At 42.4% G+C, this 17,834-nt stretch overlaps 1 protein-coding gene across 2 annotated transcripts in view; it reads right to left on the reverse strand.

Annotated features, from left to right (window-relative positions):
- Window positions 1-17,834, reverse strand: part of SNED1 (sushi, nidogen and EGF like domains 1) — an 84,393-nt gene that overhangs the window by 38,411 nt on the left and 28,148 nt on the right. For both annotated transcript variants that reach the window (XM_060767946.2, XM_060767945.2), the window contains exons 2-7: window positions 12,592-12,879; window positions 11,248-11,388; window positions 8,735-8,897; window positions 4,659-4,784; window positions 3,246-3,359; window positions 2,314-2,427 (exon numbers count right to left, since the gene is read on the reverse strand). In XM_060767946.2, the coding sequence (XP_060623929.2) occupies window positions 2,314-2,427; window positions 3,246-3,359; window positions 4,659-4,784; window positions 8,735-8,897; window positions 11,248-11,388; window positions 12,592-12,879 (946 nt within the window). The remainder of the gene's footprint in view (window positions 1-2,313; window positions 2,428-3,245; window positions 3,360-4,658; window positions 4,785-8,734; window positions 8,898-11,247; window positions 11,389-12,591; window positions 12,880-17,834) is intronic.

Genomic DNA, 17,834 nt, shown 5'->3' on the forward strand with positions numbered 1-17,834 from the left:
TTATCCCCATGTCATACCAAAATACATAATTTTGGTATTCAACCCTGCCCTCAACATACATGAGGTCAAATTATACATGAGTATATATGATAAAAACAGAAATCACCAACAGTTTCCACACAGTCTGGGCTGAACTTTACCATACATGCACAAATATAGATATGTATTCAGGCTTCTGGATTTCAATGATACAGGGTATTATTAGCAACTAGGCCTGTTTGATCAAGAAAAAATTTGTTTCTAAATTCGATTCTTAATTGGGGTGTTTTTTTGTTTCGATATTTAAAATATTTACAAAACTTTCCCAAAAAATGTTTTGTTATTTACGAAATTTCGTAAATTTCGTAAATATTTACAAAACATTTTTTGGGAAAGTTTTGTAAATATTTTAAATATCGAAATTTTTTCTTGATCAAACAGGCCTAGTTTCCAACAGACTCTGAGGATGCCTGCCATAGATGTGGGCAAAATGTCAGGAGAGAATGCTTCTGGATTGGTCATACATTACATACAGCCCTGAAAAGTAAACTCACACAACCGGCCTCCCGCGCCATCCAATCGGCCCCGCGCGCCATCCGGCTCGGGCTCCTGCGCCCCCCCCTCCTCCTCCTCCTCCTCCTCCTCGTAGCACTTCCTGCAAACAGCTGGTAGGAGGAGGAGGAGGAGGAGGAGGACGCAGGAGCCCGAGCCGGATGGCGCGCGCGCGCGCTCCGCTCACCTTTACAACCGGCCTCCGCTCCTGCTGTTAGCCCCGCGCGCCATCCGGCTCGGGCTCCTGCGTCCTCCTCCTCCTCCTCCTCGTAGCACTTCCTGCAACACAGCTGGGAGGAGGAGGAGGAGGAGGAGGGGGGCGCAGGAGCCCGAGCCGGATGGCGCGCGGGGCTAACAGCAGGAGCGGAGGCCGGTTGTAAAGGTGAGCGGAGCGCGCGCGCGCGCCATCCGGCTCGGGCTCCTGCGCCCTCCTCCTCCTCCTCCTCCTCCTCCTCCCAGCTGTGTTGCAGGAAGTGCTACGAGGAGGAGGAGGAGGAGGACGCAGGAGCCCGAGCCGGATGGCGCGCGCGCGCTCCGCTCACCTTTACAACCGGCCTCCGCTCCTGCTGTTAGCCCCGCGCGCCATCCAGCTCGGGCTCCTGCGCCCTCCTCCTCCTCCTCCTCCTCCTCGTAGCACTTCCTGCAAACAGCTGGTAGGAGGAGGAGGAGGAGGTGAGCGCGGGTGAGCGCGCGCGCGCCATCCAATCGGCTCCTGCCACGGTGCTGCTGGGGTGCTTGGGAGCGCCTGATTGGTTCCCAGGCACCAGCACAACCACAGCACTGAAGTCAGCAGTGCACAGCAGCCGCCATTGCATTTACGAGATGAGCTGAAGCTCGTAAAAAAAATGGGGCTGCTGTTTCGATATTTTCAAACCCTTCCGGGTTTGAAAATATGTTTTGATATCGCTTCGTTTTTTAAAAAAATAACGATTAAAATACGAAAAACGAATTAACGATACAAAACTGACAGGCCTATTAGCAACGTATACTAACAGAATCCCATTGTGCTGTCGAAGGCTTTCATTGCTGGAATCACTTGGTTACTGTGAGTTTCTCAGGTTGTATGGCCATGTTCCAGAAGCAATCTCTCCTGACGTTTTACCCACATTTATAGCAGGCATCCTTAATGGTTGTGAGGTCTGCTGGAAACTAGACAAGTGAGGTTTATCTATCTGTGGAATATCCAGGGTGGGAGAAAGAACTCTTGTATGTTTGAGGAAGGTGTGAATGTTGCAATTGGCCAGCTTGATTAGCATTGATTAGCCTTGCAGCTTCAAAGTCTGGCTGCTTCCTGCCTGGGGGAATCATTCAATGGGAGGTGTTAGCTGGCCCTGATTATTTTCTGTCTAGAATTCCCCTATTTTCTGAATGTTGTTCTTTATTTATTGTCCTGATTTTAGAGTTTTTTTAAATATTGGTAGCCAGAAATGCTGGACCACTCTAACAACCACCATGTCACATAGAGAACCATACAGAGAAGCCATTGAAATCCACAAGCATGTGGACAATTTCAACAGAAAGAAGGAAACCATGAAAATGAAAAAAAATCTGGCTATCAGTATTAAAAAAACTCTAAAATCTGGACCGTCTCCAACAGACCTCACAACCTCTGAGAATGCCTGGGTGAAACGTCAAGAGAAAATGCTTCTGGAACATGGCCATACAGCCTGGAAAATTCACAGCAACCCAGAGTCCCCTTGCCTTGCCTTGGAATACTTTCTGATTCTACTTTTGATCTACATTTCTAGTGATCTTCCCTACACATGATCAGTGTTCACTCACCTATTTCACAGTCTTCTCCAGCATACCCTGGCTGGCAAATGCACATGGCTGTTCTGTTTGTGGCCTGGCATTCTCCACCATTGTGGCATTCTTTGACTTCACATGGAGACTCCTCTACAATAATTTCAGAAAGGGAAGAAGATTAAATTAGGGCAAACAGGTATCGGTATTCTGTTGGTATGAATGGACATCATGTATATTTCTTGCACAGCTGAGATACGGGCCTTTCAACATGCACATCACTCTAATCTCTTCCTGGTCCCTCAACATGCATATCACTCTAAAGGCCAGAAATAACAATAACAATCATGGGAATGGGCTGCTTCTGAGTTTCTCTTGGCACAATCTTCTTTATAAGCAACATAACCTTACCATCTCTTCACAGTGATAGCATTTAGTATAAACAGCTAATATTTGTCACCTGAACTATCTGCATTAAGATACTTCCTCCCCACTATTTTCTGAAAGGCAGACAGGAGGCAGTCTTGCATTCACACTCTTCATCCCCTAAATAGAACTGTAATGTAGAGGCGCTGATACAGGAAAACCTTTATAATCACCTAAGCCTACCCATAGACTGGGTAGGCACAGCGGATTAAATTGCTGAGCTGCTGAACTTGCTGACTGAAAGGTTGGGGGTTTGAATCTGGGAAGCAGGGTGAGCTCCCCCTGTTAGCCCCAGCTTCTGCCAACCTAGCAGTTTGAAAACATGCACATGTGAGTAGATCAATAGGGAAGGTAACAGTGCTCCATGCAGTCATGCCGGCCACATGATCTTGGAGCAGTCTACAGACAATGCCAGCTCTTCAGCTTAGAAATGGAGATGAGCACTACCCTCCAGAGTCAGACACAACTAAAGTTAATGTTAGGGAAAACCATTACCCTTTACTAAATCTACCCATAAGTTGTGCCATTAACACAATGCTTCTTACCAATTTCACATGTCACTCCTTTAAATCCTGGTGGACACTGACAACTGAAGCTGTTGATTCCATCAGTACAGGTGCCTTTGTTTCGACATGGGTTAGAAGCACATTCATCCACATCTGCAAAAAAAAAAAGCAACTTTATATTTAACTAGCCATCCCTTGCCACACATTGCTGTGGCCCAATCTGTGTATACGTGTTTTGTGTGTGTATATGTCAATGTATATATTTGTGTATATGTTTATATATGTGGTTTTGTGCATGCATTGTAATGTATTTTTTTGGCATTTAACGTCTCTTCCACTGTGTTTTTCAGTGTTTTTATGAGTAATGGTCACTCATTGACCTGATAGGTGTATTGTGTCCAAACTTGGTGTCAATTCACCCAATAGTTTTTGAGTTATGTTAATCCTACAAACGAACCTTACATATTTATTATATAAATATATAAGACTAGCCATCCCCTGCCATGAGTTTCTGTGGCCCAGTCTGTGTATATGTGTTTTGTGTGTGTATATATAACGGTTCTGTTCCAACTTACCTGTCCAAACGTATCACCCCTTATGAACCACTGAGGACTTTAAGATCATCTGGGGAGGCCCTGCTCTCGGTCCCGCCTTTGTCACAAGCACGTTTGGCGAGGACGAGAGACAGGGCCTTGTCAGTGGTGGCCCCTCAGCTATGGAATGCCCTCCCTAGGGAAATCAGATCTGCTTCCTCCTTCTTGACGTTTCGGAGGCAAGTTAAAACGTGGCTATTTGAGCACGCGTTTACAAATACAGAGTAGCTAATATAGGAAATCAAATGACCTGACAATGGAACTGGACAATGCTTGAGAATAATTAGACACTGATGATGTTGCTTTTATTGTTTTTGTGATGTCTTATACTGTTAATGTTTTTTATCTATTATGTTTTATGTATACTGATTTGTTGGAAACCGCCTTGAGTCGCCAATTGGCTGAGAAAAGCGGTATACAAATACAGATATATATATATATATATGTGTGTGTGTGTGTGTGTGTGTGTGTATGTGTGTTTGCGTATGCGTTGTAATATATTTTTGTTTTTTGGCTTTTTAAGTCTCTTCTGCTGTGTTGCAGTGTTTTTATGAGGGATGGTCACTTGTTGGCCTGATAGGTGTCTTGTGTCCAAATTCGGTGTCAATTTGTTCAGTGGTTTTTGAGTTATGTTAATCCCACAAACAAATATTACATTTTTATTTATATAGCTGAGATACAGTATAATTTGAGGTCCATGATTCTTCAGCTTAAACACAGAGGACTTTCCTGGACCTCTTGCCGAAGCTCTTCAGAACTGGAGATGTTAGACCGAGGACCTTCTGTACTCAACGAAAATATCTTGCATGACTGCGATTCTTCTATATAAGACTGTGAAAAAAGCAGGCACAAAGCTCACCAATATGACATCGTTTTCCAGTGAAGCCAGCCAGACAAGAGCAGGAGTAGGAGGGATTCCCAGTGATACAGTCCTCAATGCACTTTCCTCCATTTAGACAAGGGCGGAGTGTCAGGCATACTGAAGCTGGAAAAAGAAGCAGGTCGACTCTTCAGTAGAGGGTGGCAGAGAGAGAGAACTCTTAGAATACACTGCAGCAACAGTGATAATAGACTGTCCCAATCTAAGGTGTCTATCAGGCCTTCGGCTCATTTGGCTTAGACCTCTTCCACACAGCTGAATAAAATCCCACATTTTCTGCTTTGAACTGGGATATATGGCCGTGTGGACTCAGATAACCCAGTTCAAAGCAGATATTGTGGGATTTTCTGCCTTGATATTTTGGGTTATACGGCTATGTGGAAGGGCCCTTAGAATCAAGACATTGGGCTTGTGGGCAGAAGTACCATATTGTTTTTTAAACTGTGCAGTTCAACTTAGCTTTTCTGCATTTCAGCCAGGCAAAAGAATTTTTTTTACAATGCTTTAGAATATTTTTTTTACTTTCACCTGTCCAAACCACTGGTGTTATCTGGTCTCTAAAGGACTTGTGATATAATAATAACAAGATGACAAATTCTCACTTAGCTTCTAGACAGTCTTCCATAAAGCAATCTTTTATAGAATTATATCAACATTTCCTTGTACAAATATCCTATTAATAATTGGGTTGTTGTAGGTTTTTCGGACTGTATGGCCATGTTCTAGAAGCATTTTCTCCTGACATTTTGCCTGCATTTATGGCAGACATCATCAAAGGTTGTGAGGTCTGTTGGAAACTAGGAAAATTGGATTTATATATCTGTGGAAAGTCCAGGGTGGGAGAAAGAACTCTTGGCTGTTGGAGCTAGGTGTGAATGTTTCAGTTGTCCACCTTGATTAGCATTGGATGGCCTGACAGTTTTTAAGTGTGGCTTGTTGCTGCCTGTGAAAATTCTTTTCTGAGAGGTGATTAGGTGTTCCTGATTGTTTCTTGTCTGGAGTTCCCCTGTGTTTGAGTTTTATTCTTTATTTACTCTTATAATTTTTGATTTTTTTTTAATACTGGTAGCCAGATTTTGTTCATTTTCATGGTTTTTTTTCCTTTCTGATGAAATTGTCCACATGCTTGTGGATTTCAATGGCTTCTCTGTGTAGCCTGACATGGTAGTTGTTAGAGAACTCCAGCATTTCCGTGTTCTCAAATAATATGCAACAGACCTCACAACTTCTGAGGATGCCTGCCACAGGTGCATGCAAAACATCAGGAGAGAATGCTTCTAGAACATGTCCATATGGCCCCAAAAACCTACCAGAACCCAGTGATTCCGGCCATGAAAGCCTACGACAATATATCTTATGAATAATGTTTCAGCCATCTCTGGTCACCTTAAGCTGCATAACCATAGATATTCCTTTTGGTTATATTGAAATATTTTCATGGCAAACCCAGGACTCAAGAGTTATCTCAGTTAGTTTGGAGAACTTTTAAATGTGTATCTGTATTTAAACCCCCATCTGAAGAAATCTGGTCAAGAAAACCACATATGGCCTTGGGGGTCACATATGTTTGAAACAACTTGAAGGAACACAAGAACAATGCAGTTTTCTTAGCGTGTTTTGTTCAAAGTAGGTTTGGCTCTGCCTTCCTCTGAGAGAACACGACTTGCCCAAAATCACCCAATAGCTCTACATTGCTGAGTAGAGATTGGAACTTTTCTATAGTCTTATTCAACAAACATGGACTGCTAACAGAAAGAAAAACAAAACAAAAATTTTGAAACAAATATAGTGCATGTGCCCACTGAAAACCATTTAAAATGTGGATTGCGGCTCCTAAAGACTTCCAAAAGAAGCGATTCCAAGAGAGGCAATTAATTCTATTGCACACTACTTTGCAAAGAATAATGCTTCTTGAAAACTGGTCAATCCAAGCCCGATTTTTAAAAAAATAAATCAAAACTCACACAATAGATGACTAAAGTGTTTGAGTTGGCAACAAATAATTGGCCTCTGGATAACAGATTGATAGGAAGGCACAGAGCAGGTACTCTACATTCCTACTCGACACAGATACATTGAACTTCTATATGTAATAATTCAACTTCTTTTGCCTTCTTTTTTTTAAACTATTTTTTGGCAATGTGTAACTTATTTCCTAGATAGGCAGGGCTGAAGGTACTTGGGAAAGCAAAGGCTTCTGTCCAAGTTATCTCTCAGAGCCGCACAGCTGCATATGGATTGTAAGTGAACTCCCAAAATACTGTTCTCCAAAACAAGATATTGTCCACATTGCAAAGTTGAGCTCCTTGGGGGAAAATACTGTATGAATTCAAGCTGTCAGCCAATTAAAGACTTCTTTCCTTTTCAATAGATGACTAATCTGCTTTTCAGATAACTACTTAGTTTGCTGAGCTATTTAAATAAACCTAAACTCCCAGAAAAGCTGCATTAAGAGACACAATTTAAATAAACATTCTTATTGACAGCTGCTGTAAACAAAGGTAACATTTCATTTTTACTTTTTCATCCCTGATTTTGGTAACACACAAGAACGAAAATAGCCTGAAACACAAAACATAAGCTTAATTCAATTGACACTTTCTTTTATTAGTTGATTGTATTCAGCCAATAGACTACCGCCTGAAATTTGTTTTATACTTTGGCTTATTGGCTGAGTAGGTTTTAGTGATATTCCAGGTAACTATAGTGAATTTTAACATAATTTAAAATTAACTTATTGAATCTTGTGAATTCTTTGCGAAGTCAGATTTATGTTTTTATATTAGTTATAATTTAAATTAATTTTTAAGTGGGTTGTTGGTTGGTTTGTTTAATTTGATTTGATATGTGGGTGTAAACTTGATTTATATGTGTTTTAAAGTGATATACATTCACTTTTTTGGGATTTGGGCAGTCTGTTCATGTACTTGTATTTGTTATTCGTATTGTATAGGCATTGAATGTTTGCCTTCTGTTGTTGGAATACGCTTTGGTTCCCCCTGGGGGGATAGGGCAGAATAAAAATAAAGTTGTTTTTCTTTTTGTTGCTGTTGTTATTCAGTTAAAAGAAGATTGCAGTCCTACAAATATATATCTATAAATAAATCACCACTGATCTTGGTGGGGGTTACTTTTGATTAGGTGGACACAGGATGGTGGCGTTGTTCTCCAGCATCAGTCAACTTTAGCACTTTAGCCGGAGGTTTAGCACAGTTGGTAAATCACCAACAACTATAACATCTATCAACTGAAAGGTTGCAAGTTCAAAGCTCTAGGTCGGTGTGAGCACCCAACTGTCAGCCCTAGTCACTGTTTACCTAATAAGTCGAAAACAGCTTTAGCTGTAATTAGAGAAATTAGGTATCACTAAAAGCGGGGGAGGTGTTTTACGACACCATAAAGAAAAAATATCAGAAAATGCTGGGTGACCAAAAGGAAGGAGGAAGTCCAGACGGCTCTTCATCATAGAGGATGGAGCAACAGCACCCCCTGTGGCTGGACTGGAGCCCAATCTTCTACGGCACCAAAACATCTGGACACTGAGTTGAAACAACACACCTCCTGTTTTGTCTGTCTGTATACTGTCTACACAAAGCGGCATTGAATGTTGGCCGTGTATGTGTACTGTGATCTGTCCTGAGTCCCTTTTGGGGTGAGAAGGGCAGAATATAAATAAATTGTTGTTGTTGCTGTTGTTGTTGTTGTTGTTGTTGTTCTGCTGTTAAAGTTTGCACTCCTATGCCTTAAGACTCTTTTTTTTAACTTCCCTAACTGGCAGTAGCTGAATAGATCATGGCTCCCCATGATCTATTCTGCACATCATCCCCTCCCCACAACGAGTAGCTTGCACATTGATCCTGCCTCCATGTGCCCCATGCTCTGCTCACACTGCATTCATCCACAGGAGCAAAGACATCAGTGGTTCCCTTGCCACACCCAACACATCCCCACGTCATAGGGTGCTCCTCTGCACAGGCACGGGGATTATTATAAGGACAAAGAGAAGGGCTGGAAGAATCGGTTTGGTAAAATAAACCTAACTGCTGTCCTCTTACTTGTGTTGTTGCAGCCCCCCACTTGCACCTGGGCATCATCGATTCTGAACACCCAGCGCCCGGGGATACCCACATTTGTCGTCATCTCCACATCGACAATGTCATCAGTACGGGATCCAGGGATGTTAAAATATCGTTTTCCATCACCGGCATTGAAACCTGCCTAGGAAGACAAGGGCAGAGAGTGAAAGCTCTCGCTGGAGGGAAGAAGCAGGGCAGTGTGGGGAAAGGCAAGGGACTTCTTTCTTCCACCATGCCTCAGGGCCCGGCAGAGGAATGGACTGCAAGAACATAAGCAAGGGAAGCATCGGATTTCCCCCTACTTTGCTTATGGCTGATTGACACCATTACTCCTCCACCTGATAGGTTGGTACTTTGGACAGGAGATACTGAAGCCCCAGCACTACTGTACTTCCAATCCTTGTCTGGGGTAGCAGTTTCAAGATGAAGATAAGAGAACCTTGCTTTGGAGTCTCTGCACAGATTCTTTCCAGGCTCTGGACACCTTTCCCCACTTATTCTCTACTCTTCGGGGTCTGCGGCCACATGATGCAGCAAATGTGCAGGTTTTGGAAAAGGTATTTTGGGGAATTTCAACTCAACTCCCATGCTAGCTAGAGAAGGGGAATTATGAGAGCTGTATCCTTAAAAAGTAACTTCTCCAGGGCCTGGGTCTGTTGGCATCCAGACATCAGAGCACTTGGGAAAAGGTGGGTTGCAAATACACTAAACACATTTATAAATGCATTTTCCTTATGCAGCTTTGTAAAATAATCACTTGCTGGACCACTTGTAATATCTTTGTAATCATGTAAGAAAGCTTTACAGAAGCCAGTTCTTTATTTCTACTTGGCCACAAATGATTGAAGTTGGATGACACTTCAAGAATGCATTCATGGGCCACTGACTTGTGAAAGCTTATCTGCAAAGCTTCTTAGGGACAAGCACTTTTATTCCCTTTTTGAACCTCCATTTCAGCTGCCGTAGCTGCACAAGCAAATACTGAGCAGCTTTGCATCCTAGAAGGCATGTCACAATGTTTGGTATGACATTTGTGATTAAAGACTTTGGCTATGACCCATGCTGATCTGTCAGCATTAAACGTTTTTTTTAAAAAACGGAGAGAAGGGAAGGAGGGAGATCAGATGGCCTGCGTTATTGCAACTCTTCTCCGAAATGGCTCTTGGCACTGCAATGCCTCAGCAGCAATCCCCGCAATATCCATGACTCACTTGCTGGAAAACACACAGAAATGCTGAGCCTATTTTCATCCCCATTCATCGGCACAGGGTAAATCCAAGGGAATCTTGGACTCTCCCACACTCCTTTCCGCGAAACTAGCACAGCTCTGCTAAGCTCCAGCCAAGCAGCAGCAGCCTTTGCCATGCTGAGCTGAGCAATGCTCGTGCCGAGCCACTCCATCGCCTTGAGAGCTGCAGGAGCACGTTCTCACAAAAAACTTGGTCATAAGCCGATGCCTGGTGAAAACTTTTCAACTTCCTCTCTCTCCCCCCGCCTCCTTTTTGGCTGGACCGGGGCAGGGTGTTCCTGAAGTACTGTACAGTATCCAAAGCATGTGGTTACTTGCTCTGTTTACACTCATAAAAATCTGCACTTCTGAATTTCTGGGACTCAAAATGTTTCTATTTCCTTTACACCTGCAATTTCCTGCTTACTAGAGACACTCAGATGAGAGGTGGCCCGTAGCCAGGCACAGATCAATTAGTGGTAAATTCACACATCCGAACAGCTACCGGTTAAAAGAAAGAAAACAACCCATCAGGATGAAAGGGGGGAAAAGACCAAGGGAAACCTGTGCTAGCAGCAGCCACTGCTGGTTGACTCTTTTAAAAAAGTCTATGAAGGGAAGGACCTGAGAATCAGCAGCCAATGTAAAGTTTGACTATAACAAACTTTCTATATGGTTTTTGCTTTGAAGAAATACAGGATCATTCTCTAAAATGATGGGGCTGAAGGAAGGCCATCTTGCTATTTTGGAATCCTGGCAAGAATGAACAGTAAAAACTGTTAGAGCATGTAAAAAAAAAATCAGTTGGCAAGTGTGTTAAGTGAAAATGCAAAGCATGAAGCTGATTGGTTGGGATATGCCTGAGAGGCTAGCTGAGCCTGGGAGCTTTGGCAACAGCTACATATTTAGGCTGTTAGCTGTGCAGGAGCTTACAGAAACAGGTTTTGCTTCTGGGCTGCTGGAAGAAGGTCTTCTACATGGACACCTAATTTGAATTTCACTCAAAGGACATTGTATGAGTCAATGCAACTGTTCACATGACTGTATTTATGTTGCTCTGCATTTTAAAGAGTAAACTTTCTGTTCTGTACTGATCATCTGTGTGGCATATCTTTTCTCTAGCAAGATATTGTGGACTGGTAAAAAAATGAACTACATGTGATTTTCATTCTGCCACAATAACAATAAAGGATTACTGTCTGGAAGAAGGTGTGCCATGTATTAGAAAGAAGACTTGCTTGCAAGGTGTGACCATGGGGACTACCTGGGCCGCAATGCCTCCCAGGCCTGCCGAGTCTCCCCCGCTGCTGGCATGCATGCCAGTGGTCCAGGCAACGGACTCATAATTGAAGATGGTGAAAGAAATCATGCCATCTGTGATGAGGACAATCTGGAAGCTATTTACCTAAAAGGGAAAAAAGAAAAGAAAAGAAGAACACACACACCAAAGCCAGGAGACATGTCAAAGTGAACTACAGCAATATTGGTTATCACAGCAAAACAATTTTTTCTAGAAATCATGGAGCAAGGTTTTCTTTATTTGAGTTCAGATAGCAAAGAGATGTAATAGAGTACAGGCATATTGGAGAATGATGGAAAAGAAAGTAATAGAATGTTAAATCATCAAATAATAATAGCCAATATAAATGTATTATATGCAAGGATACCAGGAGTGTATAATGTGCCAAAGGAAAGGATGGTTGACAAATTAATAGCATGTATGCAAATGGTTTTAGTGAGGGGTTGGAAAGGTAAAACAAAATGGACTCTGACAAATTGGTATAACTATATAGTAAATGTGTTAAATATGGAAATAACAAATTGTGAATTGAACAATAAAGACAAAATAGAAAATTTTACAATAATTAAGAGTATGTGGGATCCAGTTAGGAATTATTTAGAGAGTGTATTAATCTCAAATTTTCCACTCGTAAGTTGTGGAGTGGAAAAAATTGAGATTAAGACTGATATTTCAAATGAAATTTCTGTAGTTTATGCATGTTTATTGTATGTAAATCATATGTCCAGGGGGAGGGTGGGAGCGAGGTAAATATAATAAAAGAGATGGAAATCTGAGCTGGAATTTTAAAAATGAGGAAAAGGCATCCTGGTTTTTAAAAGTTGAGCCATTGCATTTTTTGTGCTACTTTTTCAGCTTCTTTGATTTGTTATTGTAGTTTGCCCATTTAGGTTTTCATAATTCTTAAAGCCAATTGGCTTTATTATTTGGTTATTATTGGTATTGTTTTGTATTTTGTGTCCGCAGAAAGATAGAACATAAAAAAGGAAATGGAGGCTGAGCGGCTACATTAGAGATTTAGCAGCATACTACACTTTATAGCAGGATCCCACTCAGCCCTAAATAATACAATATGATGTTTCATAAGGATAAAGCAACCAATTACCCACCAGATGTTTTGTCCTATAACTCCTATAAGTCTACAAGTACTCTGGGATATTGTATAGCTATAACTCCTATAGTCCTTAATAATCTGCCAGGCTACGATTTTTGAGGGTTGTCATTCAATACCTCCATGACACTTCATTGCTTATCACTAAGTTCCTCCCATTTGGCACTCTTCATCCATACCCTTGCCCAAACACTTACTGGAGACTGGGAATTTCCTCCAAAGAAGGTGACTTGGTACCAAGTAGCTATGAATACCCACTGGGCAGAAAATTCTGGGAATTCTGGGAAATATTGCCGGATGTCCTTAGTGGCTCGTTCCAAGATGGCCTTGTCCTTGGTCTCCCGGTAATACACTTGTCCTGCACGTCGATTGTCTACATCCGCCCAGAAAGCTGCAACCACCCGCCGGTCATTGGAGATTGGGAATGCCACTGGTGTAAACTGAGACACTTCTTTCAAAAAGGAGATGATTCCATTGTTGTTTACCTAGACAGGAGCAAAGAAAAAAACAAACATGGTGAAAATGAAGAAGGTCAACAATGCAGTGATTTGAAATAAAACCACCTTCTTTGGTGCTGGCTTTGTGCAAAGAAATGGAAGACTGCTATGCCCAAAGGCTGTTCTCTTGCATGTCCTTCCACAGAGGAATATAAAGAATGCAAAGGCTATGGAGGAATCCAAGAAGGACTAACCCAGAAAGACACATCTCATACTTATTTCATTTTAAAACAAATTTAATTTCAGAAAGTATGTGCTAGCCTTCCCTGCCTTTGAAGTGCAAGCATGCCACTCTCCTCACTTGAAGATGAAAAACTGTGTCAAAAATTGGCCAAGAAGGGCTTCTCTCCTCAGACATCCCCCTTTCCTGTCTCCACCCTGCCACTTGCTTGCTGCATTTGAGGGCTAGAGAGCTATCGCCAGGGGTCTGAGAAGGAAGGCAGAACAAGCCATGCCCTGTTCTCCTGCCGGAGATGGGCCAAAGGAAGGAGGAACAGCTGAGAAAACTGCAGCAGGGATGAGAACAAACAGGGTGCAGTTCATTTGGGTCAGTCTCACCTCAGAAGGCAGCGGAACTTAGCATTCACTTCCTTGCATTAAAGAGGCAGAAACGTTTATTCCGAAGAGACTAGTAGGTGAAGTGGTTTTGCATTATTACCTCTTGGGGTCAAAGCAGGATTGCTGGGGTATTCACCAGAGCAGCCCAGCTGGTGTAAGAGCCAAGAGAAGTCAAAGACAAACTCTGACAAGTGGAGAAATATATACTCTGAGGGATTTCTCCTCACAGTTTCACTCCACTGAAAAATTCATGTTGATCAATATTGTATCCCTAGTCTAAAGGAGCAGTGGTAGATAGCAAAAGTAATTTGATACATAAAAGTTTTGATAATTTTGTGAATGAAGTGAAGTTTGAAGCATTAGAAAGTAAAGGAGTCCCTATCTCAGACATCCATGTGGACAATTTTGACTTTTGAAGCTTTTTGTATTTCCAGAAAAGGAAATACTTCTACCTCAGCTATATTCTTCATGTAAAAGACATCAGGTAGAATTACACTTTTAAGGGATCACATTGAACAAAAGACCTCAGAATGCAAGAAAATGATCAATGGCTGTCCACTACTGCTTATATGCAAAGCATCTGTCTGGACCAGTGGTTCCCAACCTGTGGTCTGTGGACCACCAGTGGTCCGTGGCCTCACTGTTACTACACCATTTTAACAAGAGTGACTGGTCTCGCAAAACTCTCTTATAGTACCGAGGCTTATAAGGTTGGAAACAACTGTTCTGGAATATAGTCATTGCAACCTTGATTTTTTTTTGGTCAGGAGTGACTTGAGAAACTGCAAGTTGCTACTGGTCTGAGACCTTGATGGAGCACACTGACAAATGTAATGCCAGTGTGTGTAATGCCACAGCAGGAGCTGGAGATGAAGCCCTTTCAACTTCTGCAGTCTAACACAATCCAACATCACTGTTTTGGAGTAGCTTTTTATGTTTTACATTTTGCTGACTTGGTGGTAATCTAGTAATGTAAAATATTATGGTGTCCGTAATTTGTAGTTTTGGTCATGCAACGAAGTCAGTCTCTTACGTTGGCAACATTTCTAAGACAAGGAACATGTTGGCTCCTAAGCTAGACCACAAACTCCATTAAGTTGGGGTAGGTTATGTTGCAAAACATTCATTGATCTCTCTCTCTCTTTCTCTTTGGGCAGGGTGTTAGTAAATGAATACCCATGTCTTGCATGCCAACATTTTTCTGAGTGGAGCCTTGCTTACCACCAAAAGGCGCACTTCACAAGATAGACCCAGCCCAAATCAGTCCACCGTTCTGCCCCACCCCACCAAGAAGCCCCCTTGGACTTGGTGACTATTTCGTGTTCCATGCGCACACAGAGATCACTCACTTCTCTGGAATGGAAAGAAACCACAAACCTTCTGAACTCTGGCCTGTAGAGAAAGCAGCAGGAAAAATTCTGCTGGGGAAAGAAGCTGAGCCCTTGTTTATAGATGGAATGTGGTCTGAGATGCAGGTGTGACATTGGGGGTAGGGGAGAGGAGGCTGCTTCACCCTGGTGGGCAAACTCAGAGCTCAAAAAATGCTTTATGTGTATGCATGAGTGGCTAGTTCCAGGCTTGGAATCTCAGTAGAGCCTGAGAAGCAAGCATCACGGGGCAGCTGAGCACAGCAAAATGAAGACCCAATGTCCATAGTTGCAAAACAGAGGATGGACAATTGAGCCAAGGCAATCCATGCCTTCCAGTTTGGAAGAGGTATTGTTTATAGCAGTGGTGTCCAACCTTTGGTCCTCCAGGTGTTTTGGACTGAAGCTCCCAGAATTCCTTATCATTGGACATATTAGCCAGAACTTCTGGGAGTTGGGAGTCACTGGAGAACCAAAGATTGGAGTACAGCAAATTTGACCAATTAAGACAGGTATGGGCAAACCCAGGATCGGGGGTCGGATGTGTCCCCTTGGGGTCTTTTCTCAGGCCCTGCTCACTCTCACCATCCTATCCTTCCTTCCTTCCTCGTCTATTTCCTTTCTCCTTCCCTCCCTCCCTCCCTCCCTCCCTTACTTCCCTCTTTCTCCCTCCCTCCGTCCTTCCTTCCACCCTTTTCTCCTTCCTTCTTTATTCATTTTTTATTTATTTATTTACAATATTTCTATCTCACCTTTCTTGAACTTGAAGGTGACTCAAGGCGGCTTACAACCAGGCAGCCATTTGATGCCATAACAAAATACAATTAAAACATTTAAAACAAAATTTGTAAAATTCATACAATAAACCCATTAAAAACATATAAAACCAATGCCTGCCTGCCTTCCTTCTTTCCCTTTTGTCTTTCCTTCCTTCTCTTTTTCCTCCCTCCCTCGATTCCCTTTAACCCTTCCTTCCTTCCATCCACCCACCCACCCACCCATCCATCCACTCATCCTTCTCTTCCTCCCTTCCTTCTCTTTTTGGGGGCTCTCTAGCTGGGAGAAGAGAAGGTATAGAGGGAACCAGGGTCCAAGGGAGCAATGGTTTCAAATGGCAGGGAAATATATTGGACTGAAAAGGTTAAGAAAGAACTTCCTGAGAGTAAGAGTTGTTGGAGAGTGGCATAGGCTGCCTCAAAGTGTAGTGGAGTCTCTTTCTCTGGAGGCTTTTCCACAGAGACTGTTTATCGGGAGTGTTTTGATTGTGCCTTCTTGCATGGCCCTTGGGGGTCTCTTTCAGCTCTAGGATTCTATATCAGAAGTAGGAGATATGGGGTTTAATGAATACACTTTTTCCTCTGCCATCCACCATCTCACCCTGACCAAGGCTAACCCTTTTGGGATCCAAACGTTTCCCGCCTTTACTGCACTTTCTACCTCCAAAGGCAAAAGAGGAGAGTCCCCCTCCCTCCTGGCCCACCCATCCCTTTTCGGCCTGCCATACGGCTCCCAAGTTAGAAAGTTTGCCCATACCTGAATTAAGCAAAAGTTAATCTACCAAGTCAATTTATAGCAGATACAATCCTCCACTCCCTAATTTGCATTGAATTGTGCCGTAAGCTGTGTGGCTCTATTTTCAATACAGAGCTAGGGACATGATACAGTAGATGTGACTGATACTACATAGTAAAACCAGACGGGAAGAGGTCAGTGACATGAGCTGCTTTCGTTGCATCTTTCACAAAAATAAATATGCATGGGTGTGTCATATAGTGTAATGGGCTCACAAGAGAAAAAAACACAACACTCCCTCAGTCCCAAGTAGTTTTCTCCTATCCCAGAATGAGAAAAACCATGTCTCATTTAGCTTTTGGTCCAAATCATTCAATTATATACTGTGGGTCTGCCAAATGTGGAAAAAAAACCCTACTTGTAGTTAAAGCTGAACACAAATGCTTCTAAGATACACAGAATGCTAATAATATATCCAGCCTCCCCCAAACTGGAGATGATGGGAGTTGCTGGACGATAAGTCCCCTCATCACCCATAATTTGTCATAGTTGTTGAGGATGGTGGTGACAACAAGCAAAGACATCTGCTCACCAGAGGTTAAACAAACTGCCCTGAGCATTCCCTCAAAGTTTGTAAAGTCATCATTTCATAATTCAGCTTCAGTTTTTAAGAGTGAACAAAAACCAGGTTACTTTTGCAGTGTGCTACAACAACAGGGAGGAAACTTTTTGGCAGAAAACAATAGTATGGTGGTGGTGGGGAGAGAGTGAAGTTTTTATTATTTTACACTGGAGGTCATTTAGCATTATCAGGTGCAGTAAAAAAGAATCCTTTTTTGGCCCAATGAAAGAAAACTAGCTTAGGCAAAAGAGGAGAGTGCCAATATCGCTTCTGGCACGGTGCTCGGACATTATTGGGCAGATTTAGGACAACATCTTGTGACCCAAACAAAAGCAGAATCCCATTAGGATTAATTCGTCAGGCTGACCCTGCTCAATTTACAATTGGAACCAAATTGTGCAAGATCCTGCCAACCAACGAGCGTTCGTTGTTTGATTTATATTAGACAGCGAGAATTCACGGTGGGTATAAGGGTGGAGGGTGAACAATGGGCAGGAATGTAGTGAAAGGAAGGAGATCTATTTACAAGGAAAGCAAAGTTTTTTAGTTCATATTATTTCATATATTAAAGGTCTGTTTAAATGACCCCACAACGCCCTAACACTGCCTGGTTCCTTCACTCAAATGGAATTACTACCCATGCCAGCTATGCATCTCTACATCTGGCAAATTAAACAAGGCAGCTTCAACAATGGGTGCATGTGAGAACAAAGTTGTTTATCTGTAGTTACATATTATGCTTTTAATATGCCAATCAAAAATGTTTTGATGAAAGCAAGCCACATTGAAATATTGTAGAAGGGAAAGCAGAGCTCTGTAGAGTTATTTTGGGTATTGCAACTCCCCAAGATTCTTAGTCTGTGGACTCAATGGCAAGCTGTAGT

This window comes from Anolis sagrei, chromosome 3 (assembly GCF_037176765.1).
Source record: "Anolis sagrei isolate rAnoSag1 chromosome 3, rAnoSag1.mat, whole genome shotgun sequence".
Taxonomy (NCBI): domain Eukaryota; kingdom Metazoa; phylum Chordata; class Lepidosauria; order Squamata; family Dactyloidae; genus Anolis; species Anolis sagrei.